This window comes from Balaenoptera borealis (genome assembly GCF_965194805.1).
Source record: "Balaenoptera borealis genome assembly, chromosome: 19".
NCBI classification, from domain to species: Eukaryota; Metazoa; Chordata; class Mammalia; order Artiodactyla; family Balaenopteridae; genus Balaenoptera; species Balaenoptera borealis.
Window position 1 is genome coordinate 4,852,154 of NC_138878.1, and position 24,128 is coordinate 4,876,281.

Genomic DNA, 24,128 nt, shown 5'->3' on the forward strand with positions numbered 1-24,128 from the left:
CAGGCCTGACCCACCAGGGTGACGCGTCACACACGGGCCTCCAAACAAAACAAGCACGTGGACGCAGCGGGCCTCACTCCGAGGCCGGGCCTCTTGGCCACGCTGCATCGAGTCCCCGCAGGACCCACCTCCATCCTTCCCTTCTCCCGGCCGGGCTGCGTCCACGTGTCCGGAGCCTGTAACTCCTAGCTGTTCTTGTCTCCTGCAACCTCTGAGGTCGACTGTTAAGTTAGTGGGAAGATGTGTTTTCCTGATCGATTTAGTAAAAACGGGCGCTAGCCCAAGAGTCCATGTTCTCACAAGCCACGCGCAAGGCTGATGAGTGGTCAGTCCCTAGGCAGGTGCAGAAACGAGCACGTTCGTTCGCATCTTGCACGAGTTTTACCGAAGAAGCTCCTGTTAGATACAGATCAAGATGGGAGGTCACATGACTGCGCACGTACAGGGTAGGGATAGTCTGGTTTTCATTCTGTTGCTGAGAGAAAATGAGCAAATATGTTATTTTCCCCCAGCACAGTCCAGAGACGGGAGCTGGTGAATCCGGCCAGCATGAAGCAGGCCCTGATTGCAGCAGCCCGGAGGCTGCCCGGCGTGAATATGTTTGAACAAGGCCACGGCAAGCTGGACCTCCTCAGAGCCTACCAGGTCCTCAGCAGCTACAAGCCACAGGCCAGGTCGGTGTGCTTTCCTCTTGAACAGGCCTTTCTTCTCTGCACCGGGCTCCTCGGCACAGAGTATTAGCCTCCAGATGGAACCAGCCCCCATCACACAATGCTCGGGGGCCTCAGGGAGAGCTCTGCAGTGCTGCTTCTGGGGCGCTGCCGACAGGATTGCTCCCCACTTCCTCATGTTCTGCTGTTTGTAACGTCAGGGGTCTAAGGTAGTGATTTCCTATTTCTTTTTCTTTGTAAAACTTTCCTTTGAAATAATCTTAGGTTTACAGAAATCTGCAAAAATGGTATGGACATTCTCACATACCCTTTCCTCGGCTTCCCCCTCAGGCCAGCACCTCGGTAGTCCGTGATTCCTCTGCTAGAGCTAACAGGTGCACCCTGATGCTGTGCTGGGGTTAGTCTGCAGACAGATGCGCAGTGGCCGGCTCCCGTCGTGTTCTTTGGTCCAGGGTCCAGGCCCCACGTTGCGTGCAGTTGCCATGTCTCCCTGGTCTCCCCGGACCCCTGACAGTTCATCTGTCTTGTCATTCATGACTCTGAGTCCTCTGATGCTTTCTCGTGATTAGTGAGGTTCTGTATTTTTGGCAAGAATTCTTTTTCACTTTTTATTTTGAAATGATTTTAGATTTACAACAAAGTTTTAAAAATTGGTGCATGAGGACTCACAAACCCTTCACTAGCTTTCCCTGATGTTAGCAACTTACATAACCATAGTAGAAGCCTCAGAGCCTGGAAGTTGGCACTGATACGTTACCATCTACTAACCTGCAGACTGTATTTGGATTTCACCCAGATTTTCCCCACCCCGATTTTTCCCACCCCTGTCCTTGGCCTGGTCCAGGATACAGGCCAGCATCCGCGTTGCATTCAGTCGGCGCGTGTCCTTGGTCTCCTCCAGTTGGGACAGTTGGCTCAGTGTCCTTCCTTTTATCCTGGGTGGTGCTCACCCTGCATCATGAAGTTTAGGTGATGTGTCAGGCTGGACCCTCCAGGAAGCAGATGCCAACGTGGACTTAGACGGCCAAGAGACCTCCTGGGGGAGGGGGCCTATGAAGGATGAAGGGGGCGAGGAGGGAGGAGTGGGAGGAGGACCCTCACACCCAGCGCAGGTCTGAAACCTTTCCCCATCACGGAGGTTCCCTGAGCCACAATCGCCTGTTAGAGGCACCTGTGCCCCCCAGGGCGGGGCCTGCCCTGGTGCCCTCTGCGCTCAGTCCTTGGCACAGATGTCGTGGAGGGCCCGCCGCTGCCCGTCAGCTGGGCTCCACAGCAGGAGGTCTGGTGCCGGGGTGGCTCGGCCAGACGTCCACTGCAGTGACTGTCCCGTTGTGACTGCGAAGTGTCTTGTGGGGACGCCCTTGAAGATGGTCTTGTTTCTTATAGCACAGGGAACTCTACCCAGTGCTCTGTGGTGACCTAAATGGGAAGGAAGTCCAGAAAAGGGGGGATGTATGTATACGTATAGCTGATTCACTTTGCTGTGCAGTAGAAACCAACACAACATTGTAAAGCAGCTATGCTCCAATAAAAATTAAAAAAAAAACAAACAGATGATCTTGTTTCTTAACATACTTTCCATCGCTAAGTTTAGCGTCCTCTGATGGTTCCTCCCTGTAACAGTTCTTACTGTAGAGATTGTCCCATGGTGACTTTCTGTTTCTCTCATTCCCTTCTGCATTTATTGAATGAAATTCTGCTGTAAGGAAGAGCTGTCCTCCTTTCTTATTTATTCAGTTATATCGGCGTGGACACATAGGTACCTATTTTACTCTGTGGGTTATAATCCATTGGTGTTGTTGTTTACTTTATTGCTCATGTTGTCCCAGGTTTGTCTCTCTAGGGCTCCCGCTGGTTGGCTCCTGTGTCTTTTCAGCATGTCTCCATCAGTTGGGGGGCACTTCCTCACTTTTTGGCAGCATTTCCGTGCCCAGTGTCGGTATCAGTTCTTTGCCCGAGCAGCCCTGGTCCTTTAATTGGAGAGTGGGTTTAGAAGCGGACACCTGGGCACCAGGTGTGCTCTTGGCAGCTGTGCTCATAGTGGTTTCTAGGCCCTTTCAGCAGACAGAGCTGGCGAGTGTCTGTACACACACACACCTGTACCTGTTTCTGTGTCTGTCCGTGCAGTCATCTGTCTCCTGATCCCACCTGACATCACGGCCCTCATCTTGAGTCTTCCTTCTTGCTGTTTATCCTTCTCCAGCAGCCAGAAGCCTGGCTCTCACTCGCCACGATGTTTATCTGCTCAGTCCTAGTACACACTTGTGGACAAGTTTTAGAACTGCTAGCTCGTCCCGTGCTGAGAAGAGATAGACTAACTAGAGGATTGTGTTCGTGTGTAGTTCTTTTTATCTTTAGCTTTATAGCATGTAGTCTCCTGTTTGCCAGAGTGATTTAGGTTAATATCTTCCTCCCCACTACATCCCTTTCAGTCTGGTTTTGCCATTTATTTTCAATGCAGTTGAGTTCATTTGTTAGCATTTCTGTTTCTTTTCGGATTCTCCCCACATCCTGGTTGATTTCAACTAGTTACGTATCGGGTTGTGGCTCTAAGGTTGGAGCTGCACGCAGAGCGCACCTGGCCACGTGTTGCTCCCCTCAGCCCTTCTGCGCCGCTCCCCCTGCCCTTCCCTCCACCCCCATAGGTAACGACGCCATTAGTTTTTGCTTTATCCTTGCATTTCTTTTTTCACACACGAGCAGATACATACCTACCATCTGATATCCCCTTTCTTACGTGAAGGACAGCATTACTATAAGTATTCTCTTGTCCTTTTTTCACTTAACAGTATCCTGGAAGTCACTTTGTGTCGGTTCACAGACATCTTTCTCCTCCGTTTTTTTTTACAGCTCCATAGTGTAGATACCTTTGTTTATTCAAGCACATATCTATATCTACATATGGGCATTGAAACCGTTTCCAGTATTTTGTAATTTTAAGCTGCTTGTGCCTGTGCATTTTAGTTTTGTTGGAAGTGTGTCTCCAGGGAAAATTCCTGGAAGTGGGGTTGCTGGGTCCAAGCTGAGAACAGAGGGCACTCTGCCAGGTCTCTCCCTTCCCCTCCAGAAGGGCTGTGCCGTGGGAGCTTGCCTGTCTGCCCAGAGCCTCACCCGCGGTGTCCGGCCACGCTCTACCTTCTGCCAATCTGACACGTGAGAAGTGCTATCTCAGAGTTGTTCTAATTTGCCTTTCTCAGGTTATGAGTGAGTTTGAACACTTTGTCTAGAGTTAAGAGCTGTTTTTATATCTTTCTGGTGAAGTGTTTGTTCATTTCTTTCACCCATTTTTCTTTTCTGGGGTTTTTGTCCCTCGGTTTTTACGTGTTCTTATGTTAGGGTGAGTAACCCTTTATTACAAGTATTTCTCCCAGTTTGTTGGTTGCCTTTTGACTTTGTGAAAGTGTTTTTGGCCATGTGGTTTTTTTCTTTTTTAACAACCATATTTGTTGGTCTGTCGTTGCTGTTGCCCCTGGATTTTGAGGCACGGTAAGCCTTTCCCTGCACTGAGGTTAAGGACGGACTCGCCCATGTTTTCTTCTAATGCTTGTTGGCTTTCTTTTATTTACTTGAGAGTATCCGATCCATTTGGAGTTTATTCTTGTGTATGGTCTGAGGTGGGGATCTTAATTTTATCTTTTGCCGAATGGCCACCCATTCGTCCCCGCTCCAGTTATTTAAAAGTCCATCTTTGCCCCAGTGCCTTGAGACTGAGTCCCAGGTCTGCTCTGGGGCTGGTCACATACTCGTTCTCCGCCAGCCGCAGCCACCAGATTCCGGGCTCGCAGAGGGGAAGGGTGATGCCCACGCATCCCGCCGTGCTGCCGGCGAGGCAGGTTGGCCAGGAGGCCTCCCCAGCACGGGGCGTGTTCTGAAGCCAAGTTCCCGGACCTCAGCCGAGGGCAGCCCTGGAGGCAGGCCCTCCCGAGGCTCAGGCCCGCCCCATTGATGCTTTCCAACGCCGTCTACTGTAACACTGGATTTTTTGTTTCAGTTTGAGCCCCAGCTACATCGATCTGACCGAGTGTCCCTACATGTGGCCCTACTGCTCCCAGCCCATCTACTACGGAGGGATGCCGACGATCGTCAACGTCACCATCCTCAACGGCATGGGTGTCACAGGAAGAATCGTAGACAAGGTGAGACTGCCCTCCAGCCAGCGGCCAACTTAGACGTGGCCCAGATTTACTCCTGCAGTTAAAAGGGACAGGTCCTCCTCCTGTCCGGGTGCCGGGGGATTGGAAGTAGTGGTTTGTTCTCCCCTGAGTGCTTTATGTATGTCAGGGATATAGTAATGAGGCCAGTTTGCTACTCTTTTACTTTGGCATCTTGAGTTTGACTCCTGAATCAGCTAATTGCATTTGAGTCTTCATTTTTACAGTTTCCTGCCTATAATTAAAGGCTCACTTATAATTATTTTATTGTTTAATGAGGACACACGGGCCTTCATGTTTAGAAGGCATGGTCTTTATTTGAATTTTGTGTTTATAATTTGTTTTACACTTACTATATAAAGATTGTCACAAAAATAAAGGATCGGGAAAAAGAACAGAAAAACCACTTCAGCCCCGCACACTAATAGAGCCACTATTTGAAAAAAAAGTTCAAATCATATTTTCTAACAAATTACTGTAGTTGTTTAAATAGGTGTATTTAAATTGATTCAGTGCCCACCAACACTTACTGTATTCATCCTTGCTTTTTCATTTCCGAGTCCCTCATTTCATCTGTTTCTTGATTGCAGGATTTCACTTTTCATGAAGCTATCACAGAAAGTACATTTCTTATGATTTTGTGAGATTAATAAAATCAGTTGCCTGAAGAAAAAAAAAAAAAAAAAGAATCTTTTCCAGCCCTTATCTGAAATAGATATTTTTAGTTATCTTTGTGTGGTAGACAAAGTTAGTCTTTTTTTTTTTTTTCAGTTCTCACGTTATAAACATTTTTAAATGTTACTATATATAAGCACCGATGTTCTTTCTAATGGTTGCTTAATACTATGTAGAATTGTTGAATCGTAACGTGCTTACTATTTCTTCTTGCTTGAACAGTTAGGTGGTTTTCAACTGTAAACATCTCACTGAATATCTTTGTATATATGGTTTTCTTTTGTTCTGAATTATTTTCTTTTTTTTTTTTTTAACATCTTTATTGGAGTATAATTGCTTTACAATGGTGTGTTAGTTTCAGCTTTATAACAAAGTGAATCAGTTATACATATACATATATCCCCATATCTCTTCCCTCTTGCGTCTCCCTCCCTCCCTCCCTATCCCACCCCTCTAGGTGGTCACAAAGCACCGAGCTGATCTCCCTGTGCTATGCGGCTGCTTCCCATTAGCTATCTATTTTACATTTGGTAGTGTTTATATGTCCATGCCACTCTCTCACTTTGTCCCAGCTTACCCTTCCCCCTCCCCATATCCTCAAGTCCATTCTCTAGTAGGTCTGCGTCTTTATTCCCGTCTTGCCCCTAGGTTCTTCATGACCATTTTTTTCTTTTTTTTTTTTTAGATTCCATATATATGTGTTAGCATATGGTATTTGTTTTTCCCTTTCTGACTTACTTCACTCTGTATGACAGACTCTGGGTCCATCCACCTCACTACAAATAACTCAATTTCGTTTTTTTTTTATGGCTGAGTAATATTCCATTGTATATACGTGCCACATCTTTATCCATTCATCTGTCGATGGACACTTAGGTTGCTTCCATGTCCTGGCTGTTGTCAATAGAACTGCAATGAACACTGTGGTACATGACTATCTATCTATCTATCTATCTATTTATTTATTTATTTATGGCTGTGTTGGGTCTTTGTTTCTGTGCGAGGGCTGTCCCTACTTGCGGCGAGCGGGGGCCACTCTTCATCGCGGTGCGCGGGCCTCTCACTGTCATGGCCTCTCGTTGCAGAGCACAGGCTCCAGATGCGCAGGCTCAGTAGTTGTGGCTCACGGGCCTAGTTGCTCCGCGGCATGTGGGATCCTCCCAGACCAGGGCTCGAACCCGTGTCCCCTGCATTGGCAGGCAGATTCTCAACCACTGCGCCACCAGGGAAGCCCATAACTCTTTTTGAATTATGGTTTTCTCAGGGTATATGCCCAGTAGTGGGATTGCTGGGTCGTATGGTAGTTCTATTTTTAGTTTTTTAAGGAACCTCCATACTGTTCTCCATAGTGGCTGTATCAATTTACATTCCCACCAACAGTGCAAGAGGGTTCCCTTTTCTCCACACCCTCTGCAGCATTTATTGTTTGTAGACTGAATTATTTTCTTAACATAAACTCCCTGTATTAGAATCCCAAGTGAGAGGGCATGAACATTATTAATGGCTCTTGGTACGTAATACCAGATTCTTTTCAAAAGAGGTGCATCAGCTCAGACTGCCGCTGATGGTGTACAGAGGGGTAGTGTCTCTGCTCTGGTGGTATGTCCTTTTTTTCCCAGTTGCATGAGGTTTTAAAATATTGAGATAAAATTCACATGCCATAAAATGCACCCTTTTAAATTGTGCAGCTCAGTGGTTATTAGTATATTCACAAGTAGTGATGCAACCATCATACTGGATAATTCCAGAACATTTTCATCACTTGAAGGAGAAACCCCTGTTAACACTTCCCATTCCCCTTCCCCCAGGCCCTGGCATTTCCTAATCCCCTTCTGTCTCCATGGAGTTACCTTTTCTGGACATTTCCTATAAATGGAGTGGTATGTTATGTGGGCTTTGTGACTGGCCTCTTTCACTGAGCGTAGTATCTTTAAAGAGGCTCATTTGCATTGCAGTGTGTATAGGGCTTCACTCCTTTTCATGGCTGAATAGTGGTTCATTGTATGGATAGACCCTGCTTTGTCAGTCGGTGGACATTTGGTTTGTTTCTCCGTGGTTCATCTTTTAACTTTAAGTCTACAGGGGGTAGTCGGTACCTTGTTTAATGATTTGTAAGGTACGTATCTGCATGTTTGTTTACTGATTGTATTTCCTCTTGTGTGAATTCGTGTTTCATTTCCTTGGCCCATTTTTCACTAGAATTTAGGTTGTCCCTATCAATCTGAACAAGATCTTCATCTCATAGAGAGATTAGCCACCGTTGTGTGTCATGCAAAAAGATTGCCCAGATTATTGTTTTCTTGTCTCTTTAATATTAGAGGTGGTTTAAAAACTTGGGCGGTCGGGGCGTGGTTCTATAAAAGTTTCACTTTTTCATGTAGTTGAATTTTCATCTTTTGTGAGTTCTTCTGTTTCAAAAATTAGAAGCTTATCCCTCCAGAAATATAAGAAAAATCTCAATTTTATTTTCTACTCACTTTCCTCTTATGCTTGTTAAATTTTAATGTTTTCATCTGTGTTGAGTTAGCTTGATATGTGTTACAAGCGACGGATAAAAGTTAATTTTCTGCTCTGTTGTTAACCAGTGGTCTGAAAAGCACTTCTTAAAAATCCCGGTCCTTCCTCATTGTTCGCGATGCTGTGCCCTACGAATATTCTCCTTCTTTCTCACAGTTCTCTTTAACGTGCTGACTCACTTGCGGGGAGGATGTCGCGCTCTGGCTTGCGAGGGAAGTGAGTGGTTTAGGTTAGCTTGAACCGTTGGTTCGTTGTGAGAGCTGATGTACGTCTCCCATCTCGTGCTTCCCTTTCGCCTTCCCTCAAGCCTGAGCGGCGGGCGGGCGGGCGGTCCCCTTCTCGGCTGGCGCGTCCCCTGGGCGCTGCGCGCACTCCGCCAGCCCAGTCGCTGGCCCAGACCCTGACTGCTGACAGCGTGCAGCCATGTCCTTTTATTATGTTATTCCTTTCAAGTCACGTGATTCGTGAAGCGTACAGCCAGTTGAGATCTAACCCCAAACCTGGGACTATTCTCTTCTGTAAGTTCTCTGCAGATACAAGCTCTCCGTCAAACCGTGTGTGTCCGCACCCCCCGCCTCCTTGTAAGCTTGCGGGAAGCTTGTCTTTAAAGGTGGAGTTGGTCAGCGGCCGTGTCCCCAGGCTCCTCCGGTGGGTGACGGCCTGGCGCTGCACGGCGGCCTTGGGCACGGGCTGCTTGGTGCCGGCTGAGCGGGGGGTGACCGGGACGGAGCTTCTCACCCGAGCCTCTGCCTCTTTCCTCCCACAGCCCGAGTGGCAGCCCTACTTACCGCAGAACGGAGACAGCATCGAGGTGGCTTTCTCTTACTCCTCAGTGCTGTGGCCTTGGTCGGGCTACCTGGCCATTTCCATCTCCGTCACCAAGCAGGCCGCCTCCTGGGAAGGCATCGCGCAGGGGCACGTCACGGTCACCGTGGCTTCCCCGGCAGAGGTGGACGTACGTGCACGCGGGGGGCTCGTGGGGAAGGGGAGGCGGGCTGAGCGCCGGGCGCTGGGGTGTGAGGCGCCATCCATGGGGGTCCCGGCCCGGCGAGCAGTGGGGTCACAGCCCGCTTGGTGAACGGGGCGTGGGCGGGCTGTTCTGTGCCAAACTTCAGGCTTCAGGTGATTGTAAAAAGTAGGGCTAATGCTATGCGGTCGAGTTGTTTTTAGGAACCAGGTGCCTTAAATTTGAATTCTGAAACCCTTAAAAGAAGAATTGGAATGGAATTAATTATGATACACGAATGTCCTCTCCTACCGTCGTTGTGAGAAATTCTTGGGTTCTGTTTGGGTTAAATTGATAAATAGAAGTGAGGTTTCCAACCTGAAAACCTGAAGGTTTCTTCTGAGCCAAAGGGACGTTTCAAATTCCTTTTATTTTTTTCAGTCAAACAGTGGTGCAGAACAGACTTCAACGGTGAAGCTCCCAATTAAGGTGAAGATAATCCCTGCTCCTCCTCGAAGCAAGAGGGTTCTCTGGGACCAGTACCACAACCTGCGCTACCCGCCCGGCTACTTCCCCAGGGACAACCTGAGGATGAAGAACGACCCTTTGGACTGGTAAGTGGCCGCCAGGCCCGGCCCGGCCCCGCCGCTGCCCCTGTCCTTCCTCAGCGGGGCTGGGACAGGAGGACAGGTGATCAGTGGCAGTGATGTGCGGTCACCCGTGTGTGACCACCCTGGTTCACTCCCAGCATGTCTGCGTCGCCAGGCTGAACTTGTCCAGTGCAGGTGGTTGCTGGCCTTTTACGCCCGTGCCACCGCTAGAGTGATGCTTCAGTGCCCTTTACGAAACACTTCTTTGGCCACCCCTTCTCGTCATCTTATCTCCTTCGTGCGTGTGCCGCGCAGGTCATTTCCTGTTATCACCCACTTTATATGCAGCCCGGAGAGAGCTGGTCTGAAAGGCTGACTTTCGTGCCAGTGGACTGGCTCCCAGGCCTCTGTGGGCGGTGGAGCTGCTCCTTCAGAAAGGCGCCCTGTGGCCACGCGGCTTTTATTCCGAGTAAGGACTGTTGGTTTTAGTACCGGGCTTCCTGTGTTTCAGGAATGGCGACCACATCCACACCAACTTCAGGGACATGTACCAGCACTTGAGAAGCATGGGCTACTTCGTCGAAGTCCTCGGCTCCCCCTTCACGTGCTTTGACGCTAATCAGTACGGTGAGGGACACGAGGTGCTGGCCCGGCGGTCCCGCTCAGCTGGGGAAGGGTGGAGGCAGGTTAGGGTCTCCCGCTGCCAGTGGCAGCCAGGACCAGAGAGAGTGGCCCGTGTTCCTAACGTTCAGCTGAAATAAGAAGCTCTCAGAATCACTGGGGACAAGGACATTTGTACACTTCTGTTATATTATTTTTTTTAATTAAAAGAAACTCTAGCACAGAATTTTGCTTCTCTTCGGGTGAGTGAATATCCTTCACACAGAGCACCACCCGTGAAACAGGCCGCAGCTGGCTGGTGTCCGCGTGCTGTTGGTCCCTGATCCTTTCTCTTTCACCCCTTCTAAAGCGGAGCAGGGCACAGACCAGAGTACGAGCAGCCGGTCACCGGAGTTGTCGAGGCCAGCGCAGCGCCGTGCTCCTGAAGCGGCGCGGTCCTGTGGGGGCGGCGGCCGTGCTCACCCCGGCGCTCTCTCCCGCAGGAACGTTGCTCATGGTGGATAGCGAGGAGGAGTACTTCCCCGAGGAGGCGGCCAAGCTCCGGAGGGACGTGGACAGCGGCCTCTCGCTCATCGTCTTCAGCGACTGGTACAACACGTCCGTGATGAGGAAGGTCAAGTTTTACGACGAGAACACGAGGTACTGATACGAATTGCTATTTGCATGAGAAATCTGACTTTCTGGGAATTAAATTCCCCCCAGCAAACACGTAAAGTGATCGTTTGGCCTGTCGGTGGTCTTTTCGGCCATCCGGTTCCGACGCCTGGTGAGGGCAAGCTCTCTCTGCATTGGCGGACATGTTCTTGAAAGTTGCCTGTGAAGGAAGTAAACTGCTCGTTGACCCAAGTTCTGACTGAAAGGGTTCCTTGTCCTTGTTGATCTTAGACACTTTGGCTTTAAATTTCTGTTAAGTTCTTTTCCGCTCTCCCACCTCTCCTTTACCGAATCTGTATACATTTAAGTGCACCAAGAAAACAGTTATTTTTAAAGAAACCTTCCAGTAGATTGGTTATCGATGAAGAATTCCCAGCGTGTTATGAGTATCTCATCCTTATGATGTATGTTCTTTCTTTAGAGTCTGTGGCTTGAACTTCATAAGCTTCTTTCTTCCTTTACTGATCCTCTCAAGGTCTAGGCTCTCTGTGCAGTGCGTTTATGTGAAATGTGGTGCGTTTCATGAAATAAATTGAGCTCTGATTTAGTCTGCACACCGGCAGGAGCGTTTACGTTGTAACGTGAGTCAAGCCCAGGCAGTTAGGCTGAAACCTAGTGTGGAGGGACTGGACTCCGGTGGGAGAAGTCAGCTTTGTGACAAAAATATCAAGCGTTTGTGGGACGCTTTAATCCTTCACTAAGTCCCTATCACTTTCACAGGCAGTGGTGGATGCCGGACACCGGAGGAGCCAACATCCCAGCCCTGAATGAGCTGCTCTCGGTCTGGAACATGGGATTCAGCGATGGCCTGTACGAGGGGGACTTTACCTTGGCAAACCATGACAGTAAGGTTTTGTGTTTGTTTTTAGTAGGGCTCATCATTCCCAGAGATGGGCAAGCAGAAGCCGTGCGTCTTTGAAGTCTAAGTTTCAGAGAGAGAGAGTGATGTGATATCACCTAAGTAAGCAGGGTCTGTGGAGAGAACTGTTCAGTGTCTTCACAAAGGACACCTGTAACACTGGGTGTTAACCCTGGTTTTTGTCCAGATTTTTAAAATGAAAATACTTCCTGCGAGCATTCCTAACTCTGGTACCACCTATAAGGTTCTTTGTGTCCTGTATGTTCCCAAATAGGTCATACCCCCCAGGCCCCTGATAATGTATAAATTCTGTTTATGAAATAATTGCATCTCTCATTTGAGAAGTCCCCCTGCCCCCTTTCATTTTGGTGGCTAGTTTCTAAAACAATGTCTTGAACGTTATAGTCGCTAACTCTGCTTATCCTGACTTAGGTCGTCCCCAAGTCTGACAGCTCCAATTCCTAAAATCTACCCAGAAACCTTAGATTAATAGAATAATTCAGCTTGAATTTTGAGGTAATTCCCTGCAGTTTGTGCGACCAGGCAGTAACAGCAGCTCCTCTCTTAAGCTTAGAAACAGCTTTAGAAAATACATGATGTCTACAGATTGCATCTGCGGTAAGTGAGTAGCTGCTGATGAAAGCATTCAGTGTTTCTAGGTTGTAACTTTGAACAACTGTTTTCTAGTGTATTACGCGTCGGGGTGCAGCATTGCTAAATTTCCAGAAGATGGCATAGTGATAACACAGACATTTAAGGACCAAGGTAAGGAATGCCGTTCGTATACTTTCTGGGTTCCCTTTTTCTTTCTTTCAAATTTTTTAATCACAGTTTTATTACATGTATAATTCACCTACCATAACATTCACCCTTTTAAAGTGTGCAGGTCAGTGATTTTTACTGTTTTCACAAGTTGTGCAGTCATCACCACCATCTAATTCCAGAACACTTTCATCACCAGAAAAGAAACCCCGTACCCATTAGCAGTTCGGATTTTTAAAAAATTCTTTGCAGTATGTGTATGGCACTTCAGGTGAGACGTCTTGTGTAATATGTTCTGGGGGATACACAGAAAGATAAGACAGTCTCTTGCTACTGATTGGAATGTGTGTGTAGTGACCACTGCAAAATAAGTTGACTTTCCTACAGGAGAAGAGGGGCTTTTGAATATTTGTAGGGTTTTTTTTTAAGACTATCTTCAAAGTTGCTTGAAATTTTTGTTACTATGTATGAATTGTTCTGCTCTGTGATTGCCAGATTACTAAAATTTTAGAAAAATGTTGACTGTGCTTTGAACTTCTTAACTGTGTAAACATAAAGAATATTACAGTCATCTCCTAAAATTCCCTGAAGAATTAGAAGGGAAGAAAGGTCTTTACTTTCAGTTTTGCCTTTTTACTACAGACAGCCATCACCTAGGAAGGCAAACGATGCCACGTCCCCTGGCATCAGTACCTGTGACAACTGCTGAGTGCGCTGAGGAAACCGGGGTGCGGGAGGAGCGGGGTGCCCCGGGCTGCCTCTGCCCTTCCCGAAGGCGGCCGCCGCCCCTGTCCTGCCCAGGGTGCTCTTCCCCCAGCCCCGCCCTCCAGAGCCAGGGTTCCGCACCATGTGTCCCTCTCACCTGTACGAGGCTGTGAGAGAGTATTCCATGACCAATGTGATGGGCTCACGGAAACATTCAGGCTGGATCCATTTCCTCGTGCAAGTTGATATTTGCTATTTCAGAATGGAAGGCCCCCTTCCTTGTGAAGTTTGTCATTTTCTGTAATTGGAGGTTGGGGACAGTTTCCCTAGTTGAAAATGACAAGAAGTCAGGATTTCTCACTCATCGGTTTGTGTCTGCAAGGTAGAATTTACTTCTGTGTTGCCTGGAAGGGGCTCTTTCCTTCCAGTCAGGGCAGAGTCAGTCAGTAAGTAGTTCTGTGTTCATAAGGGTATATTTTAACTTTAAGAACGTAAATGATCCTCTCTTCCCAGTCCGCTGGCACAATTTACCGTGGGTTAGTAATTCTTTCTGAGATCCGTTGCTCACAGGGCAGTGTTGCTTCTGGAAACTCCCCTGGGGTGAAGGCCGTGGTCTCCTTGTCAACTTGTTGCCATCTGGTTGCTCCTTTTTTTGGGGGGGAGAGGAATCAAAAGTAGGTTTAAGGGTGCATACTTTATTTTGGTGTTCTGCTAGCCTGAAAATAAAAATTAATTACCTGGGAATCCTTTTTAAGGGACTCTTTATTTCCAAACAGGCTTTAAGTTGAGTAATCTTTTGGGTACAAAATAGGAATTTGAAAATCTGGGTTATGCTGGATCAAAAAGGACCCTATTGTCAGAAACAAAACTCTGTCAAACCACGAGGCCAAGTGGCAATGCTGTGTGCACTTTCCCCACTTCATCTGTTTTACTGCCGTGTCTCTCCCTCCCGACAAAGAAAACCCTGTTTTCCCTTCCACTCAGTTCCTAGTGGGATTATCCGTAGAGAGCAGGAAGCGCTGCATTTTTAGAGCCACAGGCGTTTTAGATGTGACCAGCGCAGTCGATGCTGGATCCTGGTGCAGACGTGTGCCGTCTCCAGCGTGCGGGATGCGTCTGCCTCAGGGCTGGAGACTTTGATTATGTGACGGTGTCGCCAGCGGTTGCTCCCGTGGCATCTGTGCGCTGTTGGCTTCTTGATGTGGTCAGCGTTGTAAATTGTGTTGTCTGTCTGGGCAGAGGTGAGAAGTCTCTGCTGTGGGAGCGTTTGTACTGTATTTATGAGATTCCTGTAACAAATACCTTAAATCTGAACTAAAACTACGTGGGCGTATGTTCTAAAAATTAGTTCTGGTTGTCCTAGCTTTCAGTTATTAAGCATGAAGCCTGGGCACCAGTGTATATAACTGTGTCCACAGAGGTACCTGTGTGTTGAGCAGGAGCTGCCCCTTGTGTGTGTGGTCCGAAGACATAAGCCTCTCAGCATAATAAGAAGAGACAAAAATTTGGGTTTGGCGGATAAAAAGGGAGAAGCAGCGCCTCTAGGATTGTGAATACTATGTACCACCATTTCAAGTGAAAATGGAAAAGGAGAGTTATGGGAATATACGTATACACATATGTGAATTTTGCTACAGCCCAAATTAGTGGCACTTTATATGTTGTTTTCTTATCCTAAAAGTTGGCACTGTTGTGATTATTAGACTTTGCTGTGGGTTTTTTTTTGCAGGGGGGTCATACGGACTAAATGTCAAGGTAAGGGGCAACTGGAAAATTGTTCATTCCTCCACAGAACTTCTCACTGCTGTTTCTGTTGTGTTGTTTCAGGATTGGAGGTCTTAAAGCAGGAAACGGCGGTTGTTGAAAACGTCCCCATTTTGGGGCTGTATCAGATCCCGGCTGAGGGTGGAGGCCGGATCGTGCTGTACGGAGACTCCAATTGCTTGGATGACAGTCACCGGCAGAAGGGTGAGAAGTGCCGGCGCGGCCGCAGCGGGTGGGCCTTGGTGGCTTTGCGGTTCCTGCCCCTTCTCCCCGTTGTCCCTGGACAGGCACCCATGAGATGCTGGTACTAGAGGCTGCTCAGGTGAGCCAGGTGCTTGGGATGTTTTGATAGGCATCTCGGGCTGGGCGTGTTTCATAAGCAAAGCAAAAGCGCGCTCGCAGGCTGCGCTGCCTTCCCCTCCACGCTCGTTGCGCTGGGGCCGGCGGAGGCCAGGCCCCCCGTGTTTCGGTGGGGAGGCCAGTTTACCCGGTCTCTGCCCTCCCTGGCGTCCCTCTCTGGAGGCTGTGTCCCTGGCACTGCTGCGCAGGCCCCCTCTCAGGTCTGACCCACCCTCTTCCAGCACTTGGCCCTCATCCCAGACTCGGGAGTTTCGGCCCTCGTGAGGGGTGCTTGGTATCATCGCTGGGTGTGAGGTGGGGGCAGAGAGGGGCAGCTGGTCCTTAGCGCCCCTCCTCTTCCTCGGCATCTCTCGATGCACCGTCAGATCTGGGGGTTTGAGCTTGGCCAAAGACTTTCATTTTTCTCATTTTGTAAAGGAGGCACGGACGGGTGCAAGTGTTCGGTCTCTTTGCTGGTGAGATGATGACCAGACCAGGACCAGAACCTAGTCTTTCAGGTCCCTGAGGACGGCGGGCAGGAGGGGCTGGGGGAGTCGGGTCTTCACGTGCAGGCAGTGACCAGGCTTCACAGGAGGGGCCGAGGCGGCTGGAGCGTGAGCTGGGCGTCTGCGCTGTGTCCGTCCCCCTCTCTCTCTCCCTCCCTCTCTCTCTGTGATGTGAAGGTTAAGGGACTACGTTCCTAGCATTTCACATAAATCCATAGAACGTTTTTTTTTTAAAAATCAAAAGTGAGGGTTAAAGTCATAGTTGAAAGAAGGTTAATGTTTTATTTCTACAGAGATTGTCTTTTAAGACCTGAGATCTCTGGTGAGTCTTTGTTAAAATGGTAAATGCCTGAGAGACTGTCCTGGTCCTTACACTTCCCGTGTCCGCCTGGAGGAGCTTTTGGGGCTGGGAGCACTTGACTGGCTGCTCCGTCGGGAGACAAGTGCGTCCTGCCGTCCCCTCTCTGCGACCCTCATCCCGCCTGCGCTGGTGTTGATGGGATGCGGGGCGGTGGCAGCTGGGGAGCAGCGGTCCCAGGTTTAAAGTCAGTGCAGCCCCTCATCTCCTGATAGGAAGGATCCGTCCGTGTGGCCCCGTGACGGAGGCTGGTTGAGTGCAGCCCAGCACCTAGGCCCCCTGGGATGACCCCCCAAAATAACTGACCGTTTTCAGCTTTCCTACTTTGTGGTCGGGGCCCACTGACTCAGGGCGGCCCAGACTGCTAGACTTTGTACTTGCGTTGACCTTGAACCCACCTCCCTGTGGCGTGCACCCGGTGGTCCTGGCTCTACCCTCACCTGAAAATCTAGATCCCTCCCCCAGGACAGCCTGCGGGTGTTGGCGGGAGCTTTGGTGCCTGGTTCTCCCCTCCTCTCTCGCGGACCCCCGATCTCCGGGCGGTTCTGCTCTCTGTGGTGGCACGTGGTCCCACCGTCCCTGCAGGAGCCCCTTCCGTCCTTGTCGTGAGGAACCCAGACCCGAGGGGCGCCTGGGGGCTGGGAGTGAGGCCCGCGTGGGCTGCCGATGACCGTGAAGGACGCGAGTGTCCCACAAACAGGGCTGTACTGGGACCCGACCTTCTGCCGTCCCATTTCCCCCTTGTTCGGGGGGCCAGCTTTGATTTTCCTGTAGAGGTCGCTGTAAACAGATCTAGTTGCTAAGCAGCCTGTTGCTGAACCCGCAGACTGCTTCTGGCTCCTGGATGCGCTCCTGCAGTTCACGTCGTACGGGGTGACGCCCCCCAGCCTCAGCCACTCGGGGGCTCGGCAGCGCCCCCCCAGCGGGGCGCACTCGGTGGCTCCGGAGAGGATGGAAGGTGAGTGGCCGCGGGGGTGCCCGCCCCCGCCCGTGTCGTCCCACGAGACGGGCTCTTGGGAGGAGCGGCCGGCGTTCTGAGCGCTCTCTAGGTACCGGGCGCCAGGCTGGGGCTGCTCACGGGGATTACTCTCTAAGCCCTCTCGGGACCCTTGAAAATAGGTACTTCTTTCCGGTTCACAGAAGAGACAGGGCCCCAGCTCGCCTGGCGGGTGACGGCCCCGTGGCCGCGCAGCCCGAGCCCCCTCCTCCCAGGCTGTCCCTGGACGCTCGGTGCGAGCCGCGGTTGGTTCTGAACTTCCCAGTAGCCGCGTTTAAGGACTAAAAAGGAACAGGTTAAGTTCATTGTGATAAAACTCTTCAGCCCCATTCACCAGAGCGCTGTTATTTAAACATGCGACACCCACCCTCTCAGTCGCTCAGTAGCCGCATGTGGGCCTTGGCTGCAGTAAAGGACGGCACAGATAAGAGAAGCAAAAGGAATTTTGAATTTTGAAAACGCAGATTTTCTTTTTGGCCTGAGCATTAAACATTTGAGAAGAGAAAGCTGTTTCCACGAAGTGTATCTACAGGTCAGACTCCTCGAGTATAGCCTCGTGCGTGTAGTTACGGTCCGTGAGGCGGCCTGGCCGCTGCCGTGTGTGCAGCGTGGCCACGTGAGAGGGAACGGCTGTCCTGGTGTGTTCGCTCACGCTCGGCAGCAGCCAGGCCTCGCCCCTGAGCACCTGGCAGACGGGCGAGAAGCGCGTGTAGCGGGCCTGACGGCCGGGACGCAGACAGACAACTAATGAAGCCTTGTTCTTCCCCTGCATCTTCTTAACAACGATGGCCCGGGTGTCGGCATGGGTGCTGCCCAGGGAACCACCTGCACCGGTACTCCAAGGTCCTTGAGGCCCGGCTGGGAGGCCCTGAGCCCCGGGCGCTGCCGGCCTGTCCGCACCTGTCGTGGGCCAAGCCGCAGCCCTTGAATGAGACGGCTCCCAGGTTGGTGACACTGTGCTTTTCCACTCCTTCTGCTGGGTTTATGATTCATTGCCTTTTTTTTTTTTTTTTTTTAACAAGAGGGAATGGAATTTTACTGACATCATTATCGAATAATCAAGTCTAGCTTGTCACTTTGTGATGGTTTTTTAAATTAGTGAACTCCCGTATTGACCTTCAGAGTTATGCACCCTGGTGGTATCCTGCATAAAAGCGCTTTGGGTAATCAGCCTCCCGTTAGGTTTGGTTGGCTCTTGGTTAAAAAGCTTGTCATCTGACAGTGATGTCCCCTTGAAGGGAAGCTCTGGCTCCTTTAGTTCGAGGTTCGGGAGTTGAGCGCTCCCCATGTGCGGTGTTGATTCTGGGATACAGACAGGGTCTTTCTGTGTCACACCCGGGGGCAGAGACTTCAGGAGTAGATCTGGGTTCTGGCCTGTCGCCGGGCCCGGAGTTGCGTCTGTGCCCTCACCCTGGGCTGAGTGTCGTCCCTGGTAAAGGGACCTCTTACCATGACAGGCGCAGACGCTGTTGATCTGCCTGCTTCTCCATCTGTCAAGCTCAGCCTCTTCATTTCTGTCGTTTCCTTTCAGAAGCCAAAAATTGAGTGACCCCTGCTGTTTTTCTGTTCGGGCAGAAGAGCCAGCTCAGGCCGCTGGTTCCAGGTTTTCTCTAGATCAGTCCCTCTCCCTGTTTCTCTCCTGGCCATGCCTGGCCCCAGCAGGACAATCTCCTGCTCTGGTGAGGAGATTTGAGGTCCTGGTGCGGTGACGCAGGGGCGCGTGTTCTGGGCGTGGCTGTGGGGGCAGTCCCACCCCCTTGGCTCCTGGTCCCCTGAGCGACGCCGCGAGCAGCTGTTTCCCCTCACGGGCAGCACACCTCACGCACGCGGCAGGTTCCCCTCGGGGGGGGGGGGGGCCCTGCCTTCTCTCCCGCACCAGCCTGCCCGCTTCGTGTGGGTCTCCGTGTGTACAGGTGTCGGGGTGTGTGTGGCAGGGCACGGGGGGCCACTGTCTGCATTGTGAGCCCCGAAGAGGGGGCTGCCTGCAGGAGGCCCCGAAGCTTCCTGTGCTTTGCTGTCGTCCTGAGCAGAGCACTGAGCGCGCCACCACTCAGTGAGTGATGAACACGTCCTCTTCCGAACCTGCTCGATGGGAAGCAGGACTGTAGATTCTTCACGCTCTCTACTCTGGCGGCACTTCTGGTCCTGAAACTTTAATTACTGAGTACTTTTCCATTTCAGTTACCATGCCACCGTTTTTTAGTTTCTGATAAGATTCCATTTTTACATCTCATTCATTTATAACCTGTCATCAACCTAGTATTCAAACCAGACTTGAACTCCAGCTGTGGTCGGCAGTCCACGCCCAGCGGGCAGGGGCTGTTGGCAGAGGTCCCTGAAACCCCGTTACTCTCCACGGAGCTGCTCAGGACGCTGAGAACAGATAACAGTGTCCTTGGCGTCTGCGCGTCCCCATCGAACGACGCCTCAAGGCCCGGCCTGGCCCGTCGAGGGTGCTGATGCTGTGCAGCTCCTAGAACTTGACTTTCACTGTCGCTCCCAAGACTTCCTTCTTAATACACCCACCAGGCGTCACCTGTATCTCTTGGTGAAAATTGTTCTCCGTTCTCATCGACCTAGATCTAGGTCTAGATTCTGAATCTCTGAAGCGACGCGAGACAGTGTCAGAGAGCCCTGGAAAGGCTCAGGCTCTGTCAGCCCAGCACTGAGTGCAGGCGGCCACTCCGTTCCTGAAACCAGGACTCATTTCCCGGTGTCGTTCCTGGGCGTCAGGCATCCGTACCCGGAGCAGTTGCAGGAATGTTCGACCTGTAAGGAGCCCCTGGGTGAGGCTAACCTTCTGTCCTCCCATCGGGACATTGTGAAATTCTCAAACGATAACGTGGTGCACTGTCACCCCGTCTGCTCAACGAGAAGGGGCCACTGCCAGGTAATTAAATTCCAGAACAGGAAAGGACCGTGAGAATTAACATACAGCCCCATGTATATTCACCTGCAGGGTTATAAAGCTTAAATGTCATTGATTCTGTAACTTAGCATTGTCAGTTTAATTTTCAGACTGATTAAACCTGAAAAGTAAAGTTAGATTATATAAAATAGAACAGGTTATAATACTCGGCATTTTCCGAGCAGTTGCCCAGTTGGACGGGCAAGATAGCAGCTTATCTGTTTCCTGCTCGGAAAACCTCTTTACAGAGCCAGTGTCTGTCGGCTTCCTGCTGACCTTCATCCTGATTGCTGATAGAACTGAACTCTTTGCTCTCTCTTGGCCAAAGTGAGAGATGGGCCAGCAATTTCCAAATGAATGAGAAGCGGAAAAATGGCGAGTTCATAATTTGCAAGCATATTTTATTCTTTTCCCTGATTTTAGCCACAGCAGTCTTCAGATTTTCCATTCGCACTCTTTGCTCTAATCTCTGTGTCTTCCCAGGCTGCTCTTGGCAGTATACCAGCCTCTCTTCCTCAGTTACAAGTTGTATTGGCCTGAACAAGTTCTTCTTCAGATCTTAGAATTAGTGATATGAATAACGGTGCCATCGTAGCAAGTCCAGTACATTCTGCAAAGCACATATGTTTCCTTTCTTCGTCACTGTGGCCCTGCAGGCTAGGCAGATGCTCATTCCTTTATTCCCATGGTTTCTGTCCGCGCCTCGGTTACTTGTGTGTCTGCCTTGTTCTGCCTCCTGAGAGTGGTGTCCTTGAGGACCAAGGTGACGGCTGGCCCCTGGCACCAGGTCTGCCCCCTTTGCTGCCGTGGTTTGCGTCCGTCAGAGAGCCGTGCCCACGGCTCTCCTGCCTCGCGGTGGAGACTGCGCACCTTCCAGCCGGGCCGTGTCCACTCACCTGCATCTGCCAGCTCCTTTCAGAGGTTACGTGTAGTTTTCTCTCCTTCTGCCGGGTGACGTTTCTGGTTTAGGCCAAGGCAAGCTCGAGTTGCTGGTGGTGTAAACCCTCTAGAACTGATCTTGTGTGTACGGACTTTACTTGGCGTTCTTGTCTTGGGGCCTGGAAGTGCGCTTCCAGTTGTCCACAGTTGTGTTTAGGTAGACGTAGATGGGACATCGTTTCACGTTAATGTTTAAATCACTTTCTACTTCTCAGGGATTGGCTCAGCTTCCTTGGGCCAGTACAGTTGCTTATTTGTATTTTGTTTGAATCCGTTTTCCTGAAGTAATCTTTGGAAACACCAGAAGCTACTCTCCATCGACCTGGACAAGGTGGTGGTACCCAGCTTCCGACCAAATCGCCCTCAAGTGAGGCCCTTGTCTCCGGGAGAGAGTGGAGCCTGGGACATTCCTGGAGGTCAGTTCTTCAGCGTTTCGCTATTGGGCTGAATCATACTATGGTTTGTTCAAAAGAGCCTCCCTCCGTCCCCCAGGAGGTGGGCCAGGCTGTTCGTGTCTCTGCCTTCCTGGGACCACGGGGGTCCTGGCTTTCTTCGTGGTACAAGTCAACAAGGCCAAAAGCAGACCTAAAGGATTAACATGTTGTCGTCTCTTAGAAAATTCTACTTGAATTTTCAAATTAGAATTTCTTTTATGATGTCCATCTGTCACAGCATGGCCCCTGAACCCTCAACCCAGACGTCTTCACCAATTCTCTGCCCCGACCCCCCTAGGATGGGACTTCCCTGAGCTGAGATTCTCAGTTAAATGTGGGGTGTCCCTCACCCCAAGTGACATCAAATGGTCCCCCCAACCAGCCAGATAATGGCTTTGGCCTCACCGGACTGTCGGGGACAGGTTGTCCTTTATCTGGGATGATTGGACCAAGTCATTCCAGAGTGTGGGCTCCTCTTCCGTTCCAGAAGCCCTTGTGCTCTTGCACGAGTTTACAGCTCCCCAGGGGCACTTCTCCTGGTGTTAAGAATTGGCCAGGAGCTCCGGGGATCAGGAAGGGGTACCCTGGCCCACGTGGTCCAACCCTGGGGACTTTGTGTGCTGATGTCAAGCTCCTGAGGGCCTTGCCTACAGGTCCCGGGGTGCACTGATGAAGGTTAGTTCTGGAACCCCAGCATCACTCAGTTACAGAGCCGTGTGACAGCACAAACCCAGGTTCCTACGATGGCCACTCTCAGTTCCCAACCACGTGTCCCATCTGCGGGAGGCCTTCCCAGCGGCAGAAGCATGGCCGGCCGTCCTCACCTTCCCGCCAGGCCGCCTCCCTCTTCCCCCCGTCCAGCTAGTGTAACACCAGCGCCTAGACTTGTCCGTCTTCCATGGTTTTCATGAAAACAGAGATAGGGCGCCCCCGTTGCAGATTATCCGCGGCAGCAGAAGGGCGACGCTGGCTTCTGAGGGAGCACAGGTGGGGAGGCAGGGCGGAGACCTCACACCCCACCCTCCGCCCCAGGAAGCCCTCCTCTGAGAGTTTGGACGCACGTCTCTCTCGTTCTTTCTCTGGGTCACTACGAGCCCAGCTCGTCGCGTAGGCACAGAGGTCGCGGCCGTGTGGGCTGACCGTCCCCCGCTGTCCTCCTGCAGGGATCATGCCTGGCCGCTACAACCAGGAGGTGGGCCAGACCATTCCCGTCTTCGCCTTCCTGGGGGCCATGGTGGTCCTGGCCTTCTTCGTGGTGCAGATCAACAAGGCCAAGAGCAGGCCAAAGCGAAGGAAGCCCAGGGTGAAGCGCCCACAGCTCGTGCAGCAGGTTCACCCGCCAAAGGCCCCCTCGGTGTGACGTCGGCCCGGCTGGCTGTGAGCGCCGGGGAGCGCCTTCGAGGGTGGCCTAGGCGGGCGGGCGGAGCCGTGGGCTCCCGGGGGCCCCCTGCCCGAAACGCTCTGCGAGCCTGTGCTGAGCGGGCCTCCCCCGGCGAGGAGCGCAGGCTCGCGGTGTGTCGTGCGGGGCGCGGGGCCGCCGGAGGGCCCCGCAGGGCAGCCTGGAGTCAGACCTCGCCGGCCGCCCGTGCACCAAAGACTCGGACAACTTCTAAAGGCTGTCGGGGAGGAAACGGCTCTGACCAAGCTAGACGTGCTCCATAAAGGCTATTTTCTATATTTATTGTTGGGGAAAAGTCACTTTAAAGACTTGTGCTGTATGGAAGCAAAGCTATTTTTTTTGTCAACGGAACGCAGTTTTTTACTATTACATCATGAGGAATAACACAGATGCCATGATCTCCTTTTTGATGAGAGGACAGACAGATTTTGAAAGAAACTTGCACAAATCTGTGAAACATAGCCCTTCGCTTTATTTTTATAAGTATCAACTGCCATCGTGTTTTGTAATTTGGGTCTTGATTTCACCTTTGTTGGTGAAGAAAATTTTCAATAAATACGCATTACCTGTATGAAGCTAAAAAGTGTGTAATGGGCTCTTGCCCGCCTGTGCATTTCTCTTTGATGACAACCTGGAATGGGTTCTGAGTCAGCCTGTTAAATATTTTTTTGAGGTGTAATTCACGTCCTACAAAATTCTGTTTAAAAAAAAAAATTGTGTTCAAAAGTGTACAGTTCAGTGGTTTTTAGTATATTCCAAGGTTGTACAACCATCACCGCTATAATTCCAGAACATTTTCATCGCCTCCAAAAGAAACCTCCTACCCAGCAGCCAGTCAACCTCTAGTCCCTCCTCCCACAGCCCCAGGCAACCACTGATTTGCTGTCTCTATGAATTTGCCTAATCTGAACATTTCATAAAAAGGGCGTCGTATAATGCATGGCCTTGGCGGACTGGCTTCTCTCACGGAGGGCGTCTTAGTGGTTCATCCATGTTGTAGCTGTCTCCGTACTTCACTCCTTTCTGGACCTAAATGACACTCTGTCGGATGGATAGGTCTTATTTTGTTTATCCTCACTTGATGGACCACTGAGCTGTTTCCACTTTTTGTCTGTTGTGAATAGTGTTGCTTTGAGCATGCATGTACCATTTCTAATGTGGACATAAGTTTTCATTTCTGTTGGGTTGGCACCGAGGAGTAAAATCCTATAGTTTTATGCTTCACTTTTTGAGGAACCGCCAAACTCTTTTTCCAAAGCTGCTTCACCGTTTTACATTCCCACTAGCAGTGTATGAGGGTCCCGGCTTCTCCACATTCTCACCAACAGTTAGT

The 24,128-nt window shown here is 50.6% G+C and overlaps 1 protein-coding gene across 6 annotated transcripts in view; it reads left to right on the forward strand.

Annotated features, from left to right (window-relative positions):
• Positions 1–23,378, forward strand: part of MBTPS1 (membrane bound transcription factor peptidase, site 1) — a 50,084-nt gene extending 26,706 nt beyond the window's left edge. For all 6 annotated transcript variants that reach the window (XM_082366860.1, XM_082366861.1, XM_082366859.1 and 3 more), the window contains 13 exons: positions 513–674; positions 4,663–4,807; positions 8,781–8,969; positions 9,402–9,574; positions 10,062–10,177; positions 10,654–10,810; positions 11,546–11,670; positions 12,372–12,449; positions 14,979–15,119; positions 16,945–17,076; positions 17,933–18,059; positions 21,248–21,378; positions 22,560–23,378. In XM_082366860.1, the coding sequence (XP_082222986.1) occupies positions 513–674; positions 4,663–4,807; positions 8,781–8,969; positions 9,402–9,574; positions 10,062–10,177; positions 10,654–10,810; positions 11,546–11,670; positions 12,372–12,449; positions 14,979–15,119; positions 16,945–17,076; positions 17,933–18,059; positions 21,248–21,378; positions 22,560–22,756 (1,873 nt within the window). In that variant the 3' untranslated portion in view covers positions 22,757–23,378. The remainder of the gene's footprint in view (positions 1–512; positions 675–4,662; positions 4,808–8,780; positions 8,970–9,401; positions 9,575–10,061; positions 10,178–10,653; positions 10,811–11,545; positions 11,671–12,371; positions 12,450–14,978; positions 15,120–16,944; positions 17,077–17,932; positions 18,060–21,247; positions 21,379–22,559) is intronic.
• Positions 23,379–24,128: the final 750 nt, after the last annotated feature.